The 17080-nt window shown below is 38.4% G+C and overlaps 1 protein-coding gene across 1 annotated transcript in view; it reads right to left on the reverse strand.

Moving 5' to 3' along the window:
* Positions 1–17080, reverse strand: part of RTF1 (Rtf1, Paf1/RNA polymerase II complex component, homolog (S. cerevisiae)) — an 81480-nt gene that overhangs the window by 11426 nt on the left and 52974 nt on the right. Inside the window, exons 5-9 of the mRNA XM_006831752.1 lie at positions 12157–12271; positions 10476–10587; positions 2665–2800; positions 2016–2193; positions 134–216 (exon numbers count right to left, since the gene is read on the reverse strand). Coding sequence (XP_006831815.1) covers positions 134–216; positions 2016–2193; positions 2665–2800; positions 10476–10587; positions 12157–12271 — 624 coding nt within the window. The remainder of the gene's footprint in view (positions 1–133; positions 217–2015; positions 2194–2664; positions 2801–10475; positions 10588–12156; positions 12272–17080) is intronic.

Raw genomic sequence — 17080 nt, forward strand, 5'->3', positions numbered from 1 at the left:
TCTGCATAAATAGCATTCACTGGCTTTGTTCAATTACTAACAAGAAACATTACACTGGGAGAGAAGAACAGCCCAAACAGGCAGTGCTTATTTGAAGTGGGAGCAGAAGCTGCCACAGGAGCACCTCTCTTACCGTAGCTGTAGCCCTTTGTTTGTTCTGGTGCCACCCAGCTGGTAAACTTTGGCAGTTTCCACAACACCCGTGATCTCAGCTACCTAAGTGACAAGGAGAGACACCATCAAAAACAGACTGTCAGATTCTAGCTGACTCAGTACAACAATAGCTATGTAGTGGGATATGAACAATCTTTATACTCTAAATCACAACGCTAATGTCCGACTTGCAGTTACACCCTCTAAAAATAACAACAGCAAAACAAACTGTCAGAGCTCCCCACACCATTCTTCCTAAGGGGCCTTGAGTAGCACAAGTGAGTTATGATATACTGTGAACTTAAAGGTTGGTGTTTCCAACTCATCCAGTGGCTGACCAGAAGAAAGGCCTGTGATATGTTTTTGTAAAGGTTACAGCCAAGAAAACCCTATGGAACAGTTCTACTCTGAAACACATGAGGTTACCAGTAAGCTGGGGCTGATTCAATGGCAGCTAACAACAACTACCCAGATAACAACAAACCAAATGCAGATGATTAGCCCCACATTGAGAGAAGCCATGAGCTGCCAGGTGTCCTAGAGACCTATTTTAGGTGGCCAAACACATGGTGAGCCATGTAAGCTCCAGGACAGAAGGCAGCCTGGTGGAGTCCATTAGACACTTCCCCTCTGTGATATTTAAGGTTTTGTGTCAACTTGACTAGGCCATGATTCTCAGTGATTTGGCAGTTAAAACACAGTAATTCCTTATAAGATCTAGTATAAGTAATCACCTCCATGATCAGATCTGCTATGAGCAGCCAATCAATTGAAAGGAAGTTTCTTAGGGAGTGTGGCCTGCAATACCTTTTATCTTATAAGAAATAAGAGGGAGCAGTAAGCAGAGAAAGAGGGACCTACAACCACCAAGAAAGAAGAAGCAGGAGTGGAATGTATCCTGTGGACTTTGGGTCCCTGCACTGTGAAGCTCCTAGATCCAGAGAACACTGATGCCAACACACACAAAGATTTCAAACAATGTTGGGCCTACAGATGCTGAAAGGAGACAAGGACCTTTCTCCAGAGGCGACAAAGAGAGTCTTCACCAACAGCTGACACCCTACAGATGCTGAAAGAAGACAAGGGCTTTTCCCAAGAGTCGACAGAGAGACAAAGCTTTCCCCTAGAGCTGGCACTCTGAATTTGGACTTCCAGCCTCCTAAACTGTGAGAGAATACATTTATTTGTTAAAGGCATCTACTTGTGGTACTTTCGTTACAACACTAGAAAACTAAGACATTTGTAATTGGATTCTATTTTACTAGGGGATATTATATTACCCAAATGTGAAGATCATCAAGTTTTATAGGATATGGCATGGTTAATGGTACTCACAGAACGAGTTAAGATGTTAAAACCAAACAGCTCAGAATAAAAGGTGTGTGTGTATGGGGGTCAAATAGCTATGTTCTAGCCACCTAGACCATAACAGCAGTGCTGGACCATACATAGCAACTTCTATTACACTGGAGGTATTTTATTATTTTTTAAAATCTCAATACAATTTTCCATTCCAGATATCTTTTGGTATGAGCCATTTCTATGTATTTACTTTTCCAATGAATAAATGCTCTAGATTATTAAAGTTCCATCATATACTTCTTTCTCCCTGTTACAGTGAAGGAGGATAAAGAAAATTATTCTCACTCTAAACCCACCCGTCCCTTGGGCTCCAAGTATTCTTCCTGGCAGCAGGTCATGCATGATCCTTGGTCACTTCAGACTGTCACTATTCTGTGGACATCTCAGTTGGAGTCTGTTTCCAAGTGAAATGATGGCAGAAGAGCAATAGATTTGTTCAGATGACCGAGTCAAAATTCCATTTAAAACACAGACAATTGTCCAAAGACAGAAATACCAACCCGGTAAACTGGTTTGCTGTTGTGGTTTCCAATGCCAATCCGTACAAAGCATCCTGTTACGGTTTTAGCAAAGAAGGGCATGTGACACCAACGTTCCAGCTTATGCCGTGATAACCGAACCCGATTTAATTCTTCAGGTAAGGAAACTGGTTGTGATTTAGGGGGAATTTCTTCTTTCCTGCAAGAAACAAAAGGGCACTGGGAAAGAGGCTCATTCTAAAAAACAGATCAAGATAAATAAAAAATGCCTATGCCTCAAAACTTGTATATGTGATTAAGCCAGTAGGAAAAATTAATGAAGCAAAAATTAATGAAAAAAATTCTAACAGAATTCTTTTCCTAACCAGTAGTGTGAACTGTCTTGAGTGAGGATGTAACAAGAAAACATGTTACAGCAAGAAAATAAATGAAGGTCCCTGACCAACTTCAAAGAGACAAAATGTCAGTTCCTCCCTGTTAGGCCCAGATTGGGTACACACTGAATGAGAGCCAGAGGCAGGAAAAATGAACAGGTTGATGTGATGTGATGGAAAACTCAGTTAAGCAAGTCAGGGTACTGAACCAAAGTTCAAAGGCCAAACAGATATATTGAAGCAACTACCCTAGGCTTCTCAAAGAAGCCACCAATCCTGACTACTAGATCACTTACTCTTCTTCTTCATCAGATGATGATGTTCGGGATGAACGGTCTGACTTTTCACTAGACTTGTCATCCTCTTCCTCTTCCTCATCATCAGAGTAGACCTCACTGGTTTTTAATGGCTGTTTTTTGGCGAGGAGTTCAGCTAAAAAATAAAAGGGGAAAGCTTTTCCTAGATTCTCTAATAAATTCAAAAAAATAAAAAAAACTTTCATCCTTGAAATGGCAAGGAAAAACAACTCAAACAGCTCTGCTCTCTTTCTGGACTGATTTGTGACTAACTTGGGATAGCTGAGGGTAAGTCAAAAAGTACTGCTACAGGTTCCAGTTGACATAGGCATGGGTTCACAGAGACATAATATGTTCAAACATGTCTCTGTGATCAGTGGATGACTGTAAACAAGTTCTCACAGTAATCCACTTGTCTCAGTCTTGTTAGGGTACCTTCAAGCAAACAAACAAAAAAAGGGTTGCTTTTTGTGCCAGGGAAGATTATTCTGAGATCTGGGTTAGAAGCAAGATTTTAACAAAACTCAAAACTCTTCCCAAATACTATGCTTTCAGCAAGTTTATGGTAATGCTACCCTACATAAAACAATTTTTAGATGGAGCAAACATTTTAAAGAAAGTTTAAAAAATCTTAAAGATGAATTCAAGGCACAGAAAGAAGTCAGTTCAGAAGGTTGTAACAACAGGTTTTTTTGGATTCCCATAATATTGATTAATTTTCTCAAAGGCCACAGGACACAATCATAGGGGTTAATTATGAAGAAGTTTTAAGAAAAATCTTTCCCATCACAATAATGTACATGGCTTATTCTTCAAGGGTTGTACCCTAAGAGAATTTCATTGGAAAGCTTAGCCCCCCTTCCACCCTGTATCCCCGATCTTGCCCCTTTCGATTTATTTTGGTTCCCAAAGCTCAAAGAATATTGAAGAGGAAACTAAGTCCCTCAAGGATGCCAAAACTGCTGTTTTGTCGTGGTACAAATTGAAGACCACAGAGTTGTTTGGGGGAAGGTTCAGAGAGATGAAAGCACCACCTTCAGAAGAGTATAGACCTACATGGAGAATATTTTGAGAAACAACAGCTTCACATTTTAATAAAGATTTCTATGATTTTTGTAGTAATATTTTTTAACTTCCCTCCTACACAGAAGTGAGGACACTGAAGAGTTCAAATCATTCAGGCACCAACAGACAAAAAAGGGAGGAATTGTTACCTGCTAGACAGAAAACATCACCAATACTACTGACAGTTGTACTTTCTGTGTTTAAGCCATAAGGGAGGAAGGGGGGGGGGGGCATGTTTTCAGAGATTCTTTGGGGGAACTTCGAATTCTGATAGCAGAAAGCTAAAAACAACCCAAGTGTCCGAAATAGTAAAGTAGGTAAATCATCCACTGGACTACTATGCACCTGTAAGACAGAAAGGAGACTGAGCTTCTGTGAAGAATGGAGTCTTGATGGTTGCATAACATTATGAAAAGTAATGTCACTGAATTGTACATGGAAACAAAGTTGTACTAGAAAATTTCTGTTATATGTATATTTACCACAAAAATAAATGAATATATATATATATATTTTTAAAAATAAGACAACTCTGTATCAATAGTGCAAAGTGTTATCTTAAAGGTCCATACAGTAAATGTTTTAGGCTTGTGGGTCATATGGTCACTATTCTTACTATTCAACTTGTGCTGCTGTGGATAAAACTACTAGACAATATACAAAAGAATGTGTATGGTTGTATTCCAATAAAACTTTATTTACAAAAACAGGAAGTCTTTCAATATTGCTCTGTATACAAATAGGAAAAGATCTCCAGGATAAATTTAAGTGGAAAAAGGAAGGTAGAGAGAAGTATATACGGTATGCAACCATTAATTAATCTAAGATGAGGGTAAATTTGTGCCTTCATGTGGTTTTTGGTTTGTTTTTTTTTTCCTTGTTAAGGAAGAACATAAAAAATTATAATGGAAGAGAGGAATCGGGTTAAACAGACAAATATAAAAGCTAAACCTTTTTATTTACCTTACTTAGATTTCACTTCAGTATCATCTAAATATATTAAGCAAGCATTAAAAATCTTTATAAAAAGTCATCTGTAAACACCAAAAAAATATAAAACAAAGGAACTAAACTGCATGTTCATTTGATGGTATTTTATTTTTGTTGTTGTTAGGTTCTGTCAATTCCTTTCCAACTCACAGCCTTCCCGTGTACAACAGAACGAAACACTGGCCCTGTACCATCCTCACAATCACTTCCATGTTTGAGTCCACTGTTGCAGCTACTATGTCAACTAGTCTTATGGAAGATCTCTCTTGTTTTCTCTGACCTGGACCCTTCTGATTATATAGTCCCAAACATATGTGAGATGAAATCTCACCATTCTAGCTATACTTCTTTTAAGACAGATGTGTTTGTCCATAGTATATTTAATACTCTCCTCACCAAAACCATAATTCAAAGACATCAATCTTCTTCAGCCTTCCTTATTCATTATCCATCTTTCATATGCATGCAGTGATTCAAAGTCACTGCATGGTCAGGTGTATCTTAATTCCTCAAAGTGACATTTTTTTGCTTTTTAACCCTGTTACGTGCCACTGAGTCGATTCTGACTCATAGCAACCCTGTATAAGGTTTCCAAGGAGCAGCTAGTAAGTTTGAACAGCTGATCCTGTGGTTCAAACTGACCTTGTGGTCCAGTGCAATATCCTGCAATGCCATACTAGGACTCCTTTAACCCTGTAGTGCAGTGAATTACTTAATATGACTGTTCTAGTCATAGTCTTTTAAACTCCCGCCAAACTGGTGGAACCATGTGAATTAGGTGTATTTCCCTTTTCTGATGAAGAGAAGATGATGATAATTTTATATGATTCCGTTAATGAATGGTTGTTAACAGCGTTACTACCACCAAGAAAGAAGAGTCAGGAGTGGAGTGTATTTTTTTGGACCCCAAGATTCCACCTGCATGTTAGACCTCCTGAATCCAGGAGACAAAGAGCTGTAACACCAGAGAAGCAACAGCATCAGCAGAACCAAGAGACAGAATGGTGGGCTTCCTGACCCCCAGAGCTAATAAAGCTGAGTGACTGACTTCAGGAAGGAGGCCTGCTTGCATAGTAAGGTACCCCCAAGCACTTAATTGGGGAAGCTAAGTTTACTGATCCAGGGGAGTTAGAGCTGAGCACCTTTGGAATAAGGTTTATGGTGGAGTGGTGTACTCTATGGGCATTTATCAGTAGCATTAAAGGAGATTCGTAATATTGACAGAGCAAGGAAAAGGCCAGGCCAAGGGGCAGAGGGCCCGAGAGAGGTGTGCCTGAGGGTATGGCTGAGAAGAGACTGTCCTGATCAAAGAACTGTATCCTGAATATTTTGGATCCTGAGTTGGAACCTGTTAACTTCCCTAGTATGCCCCATACTGTAAGTGTGGCATCTGAGTTCTGTATGGCCACTGCAATGAATTTTATCAGAGTAGAAGTAGAGAGTGCCGTGATGCAAGGTTGGTATCAGAATTGTTAAAGGAGGAAAGAAGATGGAGGCTTGTCTGACTTCTGCCTCATAAGATGGGTGGATGTGGAGATGAATTTTCCTTTACCCTTGTGAAGTCAGACAAGGTTTGATGACACTGTCATGCCATTTGGGGTGGGGGTGGGGAGTAGGAGTAAAGAATCAGGGTTACAACTATGGATAGGTCTAGGCTAGGCCCAGTGCTCAGTTTCGTTTTAAGGCTATGGTTACGACTAGTAGTTGGGCTACGCTTGGTCTAGTTTTAGGCTTTTTATTTTTCTTGAAATCTTCTTGATTTCCTCTTTATCTGGAATTCCTATAACTACATCATTCCCTATTTTTACTTTATGTGTTTTTGGGGTTTTTTTGATGGGGGAGAGGGTTTACAAACTGATATCTCTGGTTCCCTATTTTCAGTCTGTAGGTTTGTTTAACTTTGAATTCTTCTATATGTAGGTTGTGTTCTGGGTGATACTGTCACACATGTTAATCTCGGGATATTACTGTTTGCTGTTATTCTGTGTCCAAATAACTTCATTATTTTTATAAGATTAGTCCGGTTTACATGAATTCTTTCAATTTCTGTTTACCTAGAAATGCTATATTTGATGGGTATATGATTCTTGGTTGGCATTTTTTTTTTTCCTTTCAGGATTTTATCATCCAATTGTCTTCTGGTTTCCATGGTTTCTGCTCTGAAATCAGAGGTTAACTTTACTAGTTCTCCTCTGTATGTAACTTTTTGTTTTCTGCAAACTGCTCTCAGAAAATTTTCCTTGTTTTTGGTCTAAAAATTTTTGATGATAATATGTCTTAGTGATTTTTTTTTTGGGGGGGGGGGCATCTATTCTGTTTGTCAACTCTTAGCGTGCTGTCAGATCAGCACAGGGCTTCGAACCACACCGTTGGCAGTTTGAACTCACCAACTGCTCCTGGAAATCTTATGTAGGGTCTCCATGAATCAGAAGTGACTTGACAGCACAACAACAATGATTCTGTTTGAAGAGTCCTGGTATGGCACTATAGTGTAAGTACTGTATCACAAAGTTGGTGTGAACCACAAGGTCGGCAGTTCAAACTCACCAGCTGTTTCTCAGAAACCGGGTACAGAGTCACTATGAGTTGGAACCAACTCAACAGCATATAACAACATCAGGAGTTGCATATTTTCTTGTCTTTCTTGATATTACAGAAGTATTCTTCCAACAACTCTTCAGCAATTTTCTTCCCCCCCCCCCCATTGTGGGATTACAATCACACTTAAGTTATTCCTCTTGATAGTGTCCCTCATAAATCTTAAGCTTTCTTTATATTTTCATTATTGTTGCTCATCTCCAGCAGATGAATACTGAGAGATTTATCTTCAAGCTAACTAATTCAGTCTGATTCAATTCTACTTTGTTGCTTTTCAATGTATTATCTATTCCTTAAGTCTTAACACTAATCTTCTAGCTTAGTCTAATTGCTGTTTTAGTATGATTGCCAATTTGTTCTTGTAGTGTTTTCTTAAATTGCAAATAAAGTTTTGTCTGTTATTTTCCTTGATTTCATTTGTAGTTTTCTCAATCATTCTTTCAATCCATTGATGGTATCTCAGTATAATTCTAATCAATTCCTTATCAAGAAGTTCTGGTATCATTTCTGGCATTGTATTTTTTTACTCTGTATTTTAGTCATTTGAGGCCCTCTGTATTGTTTCTTTGCATAAGTTCAAATTGCTTGTTTTCTCCAAGACATCGTGGAGTCACTGCATTTATATTTCATTGATTGTATGTTGGTGTGTTCTCAGAGACACAGCACCTGTCTCCTGGTTGCTGTGGCTGAAAGTGTGAATGCACTTCTCTGCTTGCTGTTTATGTAGTGTCGTTTAGGACAGGTTCACGTGCCTCCAGAAGAAGGGGTGGTATGTCCAGGTCCAGATTCTAGGTAGAACAGAGGCTGTTCAGGAGGGGTTTGTTATTAGCTGTTGGGCTGGTGAGAACAGGGACCGGCCATGTTCCAAGCTACCAGGATGATACAGGGAACAAGTGAGAACCACACTCCCTTGCCACCAACCTCCAGTCCCATGCTGTCCTTCCAGGCCAGTGTATAAATATTATTGCTGTTAAGTGCCTTCAATTTGGTTCCAACTCATAGTGACCTAAATAGAGTTTTCAAAGAGCAGCTGGTGGGTTTGAACTGCCAACTTGTGGATCAGAGTCCAGTGCTGATCCTACAGCACAACACCAAAGTCCAGTGTATCAACAGCAACCCACAAAAGCTCAAGATGGCTATGACACGCCAGGCCAGCCAACAGCCCACCTGTTTTTCTTCTCTCTTGCTGTTCCTGTTCATCTTTCTCTTCCAGTCAGCATTCAATATACCTCTCTGTCCTATCCACTGAAGCGCAGGGGTTCCAGAATCATCATCTCTAATGGTTTCACTTGGTCTCCCACGTCCTTGTTGCATCAATTCTATTCAGTTCATCTGCCTGTTTTGCCATCTTGCCTTGGATGTCCCCGTTATGTTTTTTTTTAAAACAAATACGGTATTAAAGACAGAGGTCTTTTGCAGATTTGTCCAATGCAACATGTCATATGATTTTTTAATTATTGCTTGTGTGAATTTTCATTGTGGATCAAGTAAAATGAAATCTTTGACAACTTTTAATACTTTTTCTGTTTTTCATGATGCTGCTTATTGATCCAGTTGTGGGGATTTTTGTTTTCTTTGTTGAGGTGTAAATCCATACCGAAGGCTCTTTTATCACTAAGTGCTTCCAGTCCTCTTCACTTTCAGCAAACAACACTTGTCTACATAAGTCTGCAGAAATGAAGTACAACAAGTGACTTTTTTTTTTTTTTTTAAAACAAAGTCACTTGACTGTATACTCCTAAGGGGACAAAGTTTACAAGTAAAAACCTTAAACTAATTTTGGCAGCCATATTGTTGATAGTGTATTGATGGTTTCATTCTGATACTGGTGACTTGTGGGATAAATCTAAGGACTAATTATGATAGCATAATTAAGAATCAGAATTTTGGTGTTGCAGAATGTGGTGCTACTGTTTTAAGACTGATGAGATTAATTTAAAATCCTGAGTTTCAACAAACAATGCTAGAAAACAAATGTATAAAGTCAAACCTCTTCCTCACAACATACACAAAAATTAACTCAAAATGGATTTTAGGCCTAATTTAGCAGCTAAAACTATAAAATGCTTAGGAGAAAGTAAAGGAATAAATCTTTACAGCCTTGGGTTAGAAAAAGACTTCCTTGATATCACATCAAAAGCATAGGCAACAAAAGACAACATTAGGTAAACTGCATGGCATGTGGATTGTATCTCAATAAAGCTGCTATAACAAAGCAAAACAAAAACTCTGGGTTCCTGAACTTGAAATATCAGCATGAGGCTCATAATGTCTTTTTTATCCTCTAAAAAACATACAAACCACCAGCCAACCAATTCCTAGCTCCGCACATAGAAAGGGCTAAGCGGATAGCATGAGCATTCCTTGTGATCAGACTGTGGTCTTTGAACTCAGGTGTCTCAATGAAAAGGAGCCAGGGTTCCTTAGAAAAATGGAGATTCCAAATTCAATAAATGAAGAAATTATCAATGGCTACTGAGGTCTCTTGTCAAAAGAACTTCAGGCTACAAACGGCTAAAGATAGGACAATTTGATTATCAACAATAACAATAATGATTAAAACAAAATGTGTTAAAGTTCATTAATTTATACATATATTTAAGTAAATAAGCCTCATTAGTTATGCTTGGAAGTTCTTAAGGAAATATCTCATTCTTTAGAAAATTGATAAATAAAATTAAAATACCATTCATCCTGTCTTACAACATTGGGGTAGCTAAATAGCTGATGAGAAGTTTCTCTTTATAGAAACAGACCAGTTAATATCAAAGAAAAATTGACAGATTATATTATCATTATATCACTCCTAAAAAATTAAATAATTACAGGTAGATTACTCAATTAGCAAGGTAAGTACAAGCTTACTTTGCTAACTTACTAACCTGTAGTGAACAACTTTACATTTTTTCACATTAATGATTCTGCTTCTAGATACAACTGGTATATATCTCTCTCCCAACCCCAATACAATAAAATCTCTTTTCAAATTTATAATCCCTAACAGGAACAGAGTGCCTGGTAAACAAAGTAAGCACAAGCTGACTTATGCTTATTTACTAATCTGTACTAAACAATTTCCATATGAAACAGTTTACCCATTTAAAACGTACAAGTCATACATACCAAAGACATAAAAGAGCCATTTTATTTTCCGTTACCTGTTCGGTTCTTCCGTTTTTCTCGCTCTGCTTTCAGCTCCTCCATTGCCTGAGATTTCTTATCTAGTTTCTCATCCCGTTTGGAACGCCGTTCCTTGTTGTGGGATGTTACCTGTACCAACAACTGATAATGAGATTCTTTATAATGAGCAACTGAATCATATACAGTACTCTCTAGTGTGACTATATTGGCTAGAGAAGGGACAAGAGCATCCTCTTGTGGGCAAAGAATATAAGGCAGTAAAGTCATCCAGTCTTACATCTACCTAATAAACAAGCTTGCTAGCGTTATTAAGTGCCATTGAGTCAGTTCCAACCCATAGTAACCTGTACAGGACCTCTAAGAAGCAAACCTTGTGGTTAGCAGATCAGTGCTTATCCTCCACTGTTACATCAGGACTCTCTAAGAAACAAATTTAAGATATCAGAATAAACTCTTTCTTGGAGAACATCTAAATTATAGGTATTCATTTTTGTTCATACTACTAACAGAGCTTTTCATGATGAATGCAGAGAAGCCTAATATTTCCAGCAATATTTATTACCAAATTCAAGGTGACTTCTTGTTGTTAAGTGCCGATCCATAGTGACTCTGTATAGGGTTTCCAAGGAGCAACTGGTGAGCTTGAACTGCCAACCCTGCAGTTCAAATGGCTTTGCAGTCTGGTGCATTAACCCATAGTGCCACACCAGGACTCCCTATACTTGGGTAAATATAACCAACCTGGCTATCTGTGACAGGATGTTTACCAATTTTCCATTAAGAGATTCCAACAGGCCAGGGGACTGCTTTTTAAATGTAGACTTTGGCAAAGTAAAGAAGTCCTAAAGAGTTACACAGTACAGCCAAATATAAAATGATAAAATATATTCAGAGATTAATGAAACCTACAGGCAGTTCGAAACTACCAGCCATTCCACAGGAGACAGATGAAGCTTTCTGCTCCTGTAAAGATTTACAGCTTTGGAGGCCCTGTGCAGGGCCACTATGAGTTGGAACCGACTCCACAGTACTTAACAACTCCACAGTACTTAACAACAGAGTGTAAAGAGAACACAATAGTTTTGCATAGCTGACCGAGACTGATTAATATACACCTATCTTTTACATGGAAGGAGCTCTGGTAGCGTAGTGGTTACAAATTGGGCTGCTAATCTCATGGTCAGCAGTTCGAAACTACCAGCTGTTCCACAGGACAAAGATGAGGCTTTCTGCTCCCATACAAATTTACAGCCTTGGAAACCCTATACAGGGTTGCTATGAGTCGGAATCGACTCCACGGCACACAAATCATCTTTTACATGGAGTCCTGATGTGGTGCTGTGGGTTAATACGCCAGACTGCAAAGCCATTTGAACCTCAATGTCAGTGGTTCAAGCTCACCAGCGCTCCTCAAAAACCCCATACAAGGTCACTATGAGTCAGAACCGACTTGACGGCACTGAACAATAAATCTTTTACATAAACACACATTCAAAACAAAGGTCTTAACTCTTTAGATAAGGTGGTGGTGGATGTCAGTTTTTCCAAGTTATAGCAACCCTATACAGGGCTTCCGAGGCTATAAATCCTAGTGGCTGGTGGACTCAGACTGCAGACCTTGCAGTTAGCAGCCCAATGTGTAACCCCTACACCACCAAGGATCCTTCTTTGGACAAAGAGGATCACGAAATTTCTTACCTGAGATTCCTGAATCTGGGTTAGCTTTTTCTTTTCCTGCTCTTCTTCTTGTTTTTTCTTTTTTTCTTTCTTTTCTTTCTTTTTGGCTGTTTTTAGTTTTTTCTTAATTTCAAATCTGGTTAAAAGATAGTTATTTGATTTTTGAATATCAATGAAATATTTACAAAAACTTACTTCTATGAGATCAGAGAAATAAGGTAATAAATATTTTGTCTCTGGCAATAAACACCAATATAACTTTGAAGTACATTAAAAAACCCAAACAGATATATGTCAAACACATTTGAAAGCATTAAGCTGAAATAAATTTTAAAAAGGAGAACATATTCAGGATACTGTTATACTTGTCTTAAGACTTTGGCAACAAACAACTCTCCCCCAACCTTCCCACAGCAGAAGAAAATAATTCCTGGATCGATTTAGGTAGCAAACTCCATTGGTGTTTTGTTAGAAATAGAACAAGGCCACAGAAAGCCAAAGTCATACTAAAGGTGGTCAGGACAAAAGCTATATATTTTTAACATAAAGATACCACTTTCCATCTTTCTTCATTAAGAAACCCACCCCCATCCCTTATAAACTTGTACATGAATATGCTATTTTCTTAACCAAATATAATTTAGGCTACCTTCCCATAACAAAAACTCAAGTTCTTGTGAAACAAAAATCATGTTTTATAATTTTAAGGTACTTTACAGAATAAAGGACTCTAATATACATTACAACAGAACCTAAAATACTAATAATTTTTAAATATTTTTAAACTAATGCTCTTTTCATTCATTATTAAGCATGATAATATATTTTAATAAGAGTATTGTTATGAACTTACTTAAAATTATTAATAATTAAACAACATATTCATAAATGGGTCAAAAAAGAAATCATAAAGGCATTTAGAAAATATTTGGAGAAGAATGGAATGAATACACAACATACCAAAACATATGAGATGCAGCTAAAGCAGTGCTTAGGAGGGAAATTTATAGTTGTAAATGCCTATGTTAAAAAAGAACAGAGATCTCAAATCAATAATCTCACCTTCCACCTTAAGACACTGGAAAAAGAGCAAACTACATGTAAAGCAAGCATAAAGAAAGAATAAAGATTAGGGTAGAAATTAAACAGAAAACACAAAAACAATAGAAATAATGAAATTAACTTGATTCTTTAAAAAAAATCAATAAATTTGACACAATACATGCTATAACATGGATGAACCATAAAAACATGCTAAATGAAAAAAGTCAGACACAAACGGTCATATATGACTCTATTTATATAAAATGTTAAGAAGAGGCAAATCTACAGAAACAGGGAGTAGATTAGTCACTGTCTAGAGCTAGAGGACTTGGAAGGAATGGGAGTAATTGCTAATGGGAACAAAGTTTCTTCTGAGTGGATGAAATCTTCTAAAATTGTTTGTGGTGATAACTGTACACTTTGTGAATATACTAAAGCCCAATGAATTGTACATTTTAAATGGGTGAATCATATGGTATCTGAAATACACCTCAATAAAATTGTTTTTACAAGTTAATATTTGCTTATTATTAATTTATTACATATCATCTCAAGGCAAGAGAAAGCTTAGGCAGAAAGAATATGTGACTCATTCAGATCACTTGGCCAATGAGTCTGAATTGAGCCCAGATCTTCTGACTAAAAATGTCAGGGTTCCTTTAATGCTGCCTGCCCCCACCTAAAAACAAAACAAAATAAAACAAAAACTAAAAATAAAACAAAAACTCTATAAAGAATCTAATAACTGAAAATCATATTTTAACTACTGGTGCTGTTGGCAATAAAAGGGACTACTTAACAACAACAACAATAGTGTTTACACATAGACACACACAGTTATGACGACTAGTCAAAGAGATCCATATAAAGACTTTTCAGTGTGAGAAAGATGGAAATCTTTAGATTTCTCAGGTGCTATACTATACTGCTTTGTAGTTAAGCAAATGAGCTACAAAAATCTGAACTGTCTCAGTAAGGCTCTGAACCTTGGTCTTAATTATTACCACCTTAAACAGTCTTCTCATCACTTTGAAAATAAACAATACAAAACCACACAACAGCCAAATATCTCATTCATATAAAATTAAAACAAAAATTAAGTTTCAGACAAGCCATTCTTGAACTTACTCTGTGATTCTATTATAGTGTCCTATTGGCCTTATGGAGTCCTGGTGTGGCGCTGTGGATTAATGCGCCAGACTGCAAATTCATTTGAACTGTAAGGCTGGTGGTTCAAGCTCATCAGCTACTCCTCGACAACCCTATACAGGGTCGCAATGGATTAGAACCAACTCGACAGCACTAAACAACAACAAATTGGTCTTACGGAGTTTTGGTGTAGTGCTGTGGAATAATGCGCTAGACTGCAAGGTTGGTTTGAACCACAAGGTCAGTGGTTCAAACTCACCAGCCGCTGCTTGGAAATCCTACACAGGGTCACTATGAGTCAGAACTGACTTGACAGCATGTAAGAACAACACTGGCCTTATATGAGAACCTCTTGTTACACTCTCCACAGATCAGAAATACAAATTTTATTAGTCACCTCTGAACATTTGGCAGCCCTCAAACAGTTTAATTCTCATTTGTTTCAATACAGGAAACTTTGGAAGTATTCATATTAGGAACAAATTTCTACGTTAGCTGCCGACTTGAAAGCCAAACATTCTTGTCTAGCATAACTCACTATCCTTAAATGGACTCAACAAGGGGCAAACACTCCCCAATGAAATGGAACAAACTGCTGCCAAAGATAATGCTTATATTTTGCTCTATGATAATAAAAATAAAGCAGGTAGGGAAGGATCCTAATTCTGAGACTATTTTATTTCCTAAGTCAAAAATTATTGTGGATTGAGTGAAAGTTTACAGGGCATATCATCAGTTTTACATTTAACAAATAATACACCTTGTTTCATTATAATGATTATAATCCCCTCCATTTACCATCGGTTAACAGTTCTCTCTATTCACTTTAGCTTTTTTTTTTTTTTTTTTTTTAAAATAAAACAACACTCAGGCATATATAATAATCTATCTACATCTCCAAAGGGCACATTCTGCAAGTCCGCCTCCTGGCCACCAGCTCTTAGTCCCTCTCTTCTCAAGAATCCAGAGTCCTCAGCCGCTCCTCCTCTCCAATGACCCCATCTCTGGTGTCTGCTGCTTCTCTGGATAAAGTCCCGCATTCTGCTTGTGCTCTTCTCCCTTAATGGTCCTAGGGTCCTCTGTTTCTGGACTGTAAAACTAACTGCTCCCCTGCTTTTGTTACAAAACTTCAACCTTTACACTTGTGACAGTCACAATTAGTCATGATAACAGGTATTCACTATTGAATCATACGAATCTTATCCCCATCTCTTTACACCACACCCATCTAAACAAGATGAAAACTATTCAGTGGGGACCCTTTCTTTCCTCCCATACTCTTAAATAAACTCCCTCTTGAAATCTTGTAAGCCAGTCACTTTCTGCCTTTATCACCCCTTCATTTTAGGTAGCCAATGTCTAAGTTGCCCGTCCCTATATACCCTGTGTACAGAGGAGATAGCATTGATACTTGATGTGAAGACTCCTTCCCTCTCTGTTGGTATTTAGAGTTACCACCTCCACAAGTATAAGGAGCTCTGGTAGTGTAGTGGTTACGAATCAGGCTGTGAACTGCAAGGTCAGCAGTTCAAAACTACCAGCTGTTCCGTGGGAGAGAGATGAGGCTTTCTGCTCCTGTAAAGATTTACAGCCTCAGAAACCCTATACAGGGTCACTATGGGTCGTAACCGACTTGATGTAACTTAACAACAACAACCTCCATGAGTATAGGTCAGGTTCATCAAATTATTATTTTTTTTTTTTGTAATCCTCCTCTAGTTGAGTTCTGATTATCAAGCCATCAAGGCTAGGTCAAATGGGTACTGTCTGCAAGGTTGACTGCTCTTGTGCATCTCCCCTCACTTCTTTTCAGCTGGATGCTTCACTCTTAACTCTAGGCCCTCTACGGTTATGTCCTTGTCCAAGGGCTCAAGTGTCCCCAGGTTTCACCACACTTTGGACCAACCAGCCTTTCCTCTTCTCTCTCTCTCTTCTCCAGATCAACAGGAGTCAATGGACTGTGGTTGAACTCAGCCCATTTCTTCATTGCTGCCTTTCCCCATCTTCCACTCACCAGTAGACCACTGTGTTCACCAGCAAGTTTACATGCCTGTTCATGTGTTCCCTTTGAGTTTCAGTCTTAGAGGGGCGTTTGCCCTGAAGGAACTTGATTGATTGCCTTGATGGCTTCCTGGTGAACAGCCTGCTTATTCTTGTTACAGCAGCCAGTCAACTTGACACTTTGTTTTGTTTTTTTCCTGATGATCTTTCTTTGAAGATGTATCTTCTGTCACTGTAGCTGTTCCAGACTGATCTGCTTGTCCTTTCTAGTGGGGAAGTCCCACCTCAGAAGGTTCTGGATGGGACTCAGGATTCCACCTGAGGACCTATACTCTACAAAGGCTTTACACGAGGCCTATTTGACTGGGCAAGTTCTAGAACCCCTTTTAGGCTGAAGACGGGCTTACAAGTTTTCTCTAATGTTTCCCAACATTCCTTTCTATCCCACTCAAGTGTCTATTTTACAATAGGAGACAATGGAAACTAATATTCATAAGATAGTCAAGCATCTTAGTATTATTTCCCCTCTTCAAGCCATGCTTAGATCCCTGTATCCCACAGCCCTGTTGTTCCAAGGTTGAGCATGCATCACTATATCCCTCTGTCCCACTTAGGCCATGCAAACCTGTCTCAATGTTCCCCTATCTACCTTGCTCTTCCACCTCCTGCCCTTCTTGTATTGCCCTCCCCAACACCTGAACTGAACACCCCCACCCCAACTCCACTGTTGCGGTTACCTTATATTCCATTA

This window comes from Chrysochloris asiatica, unplaced genomic scaffold (genome assembly GCF_000296735.1).
Source record: "Chrysochloris asiatica unplaced genomic scaffold, ChrAsi1.0 scaffold00004, whole genome shotgun sequence".
Classification (NCBI taxonomy): Eukaryota; Metazoa; Chordata; class Mammalia; order Afrosoricida; family Chrysochloridae; genus Chrysochloris; species Chrysochloris asiatica.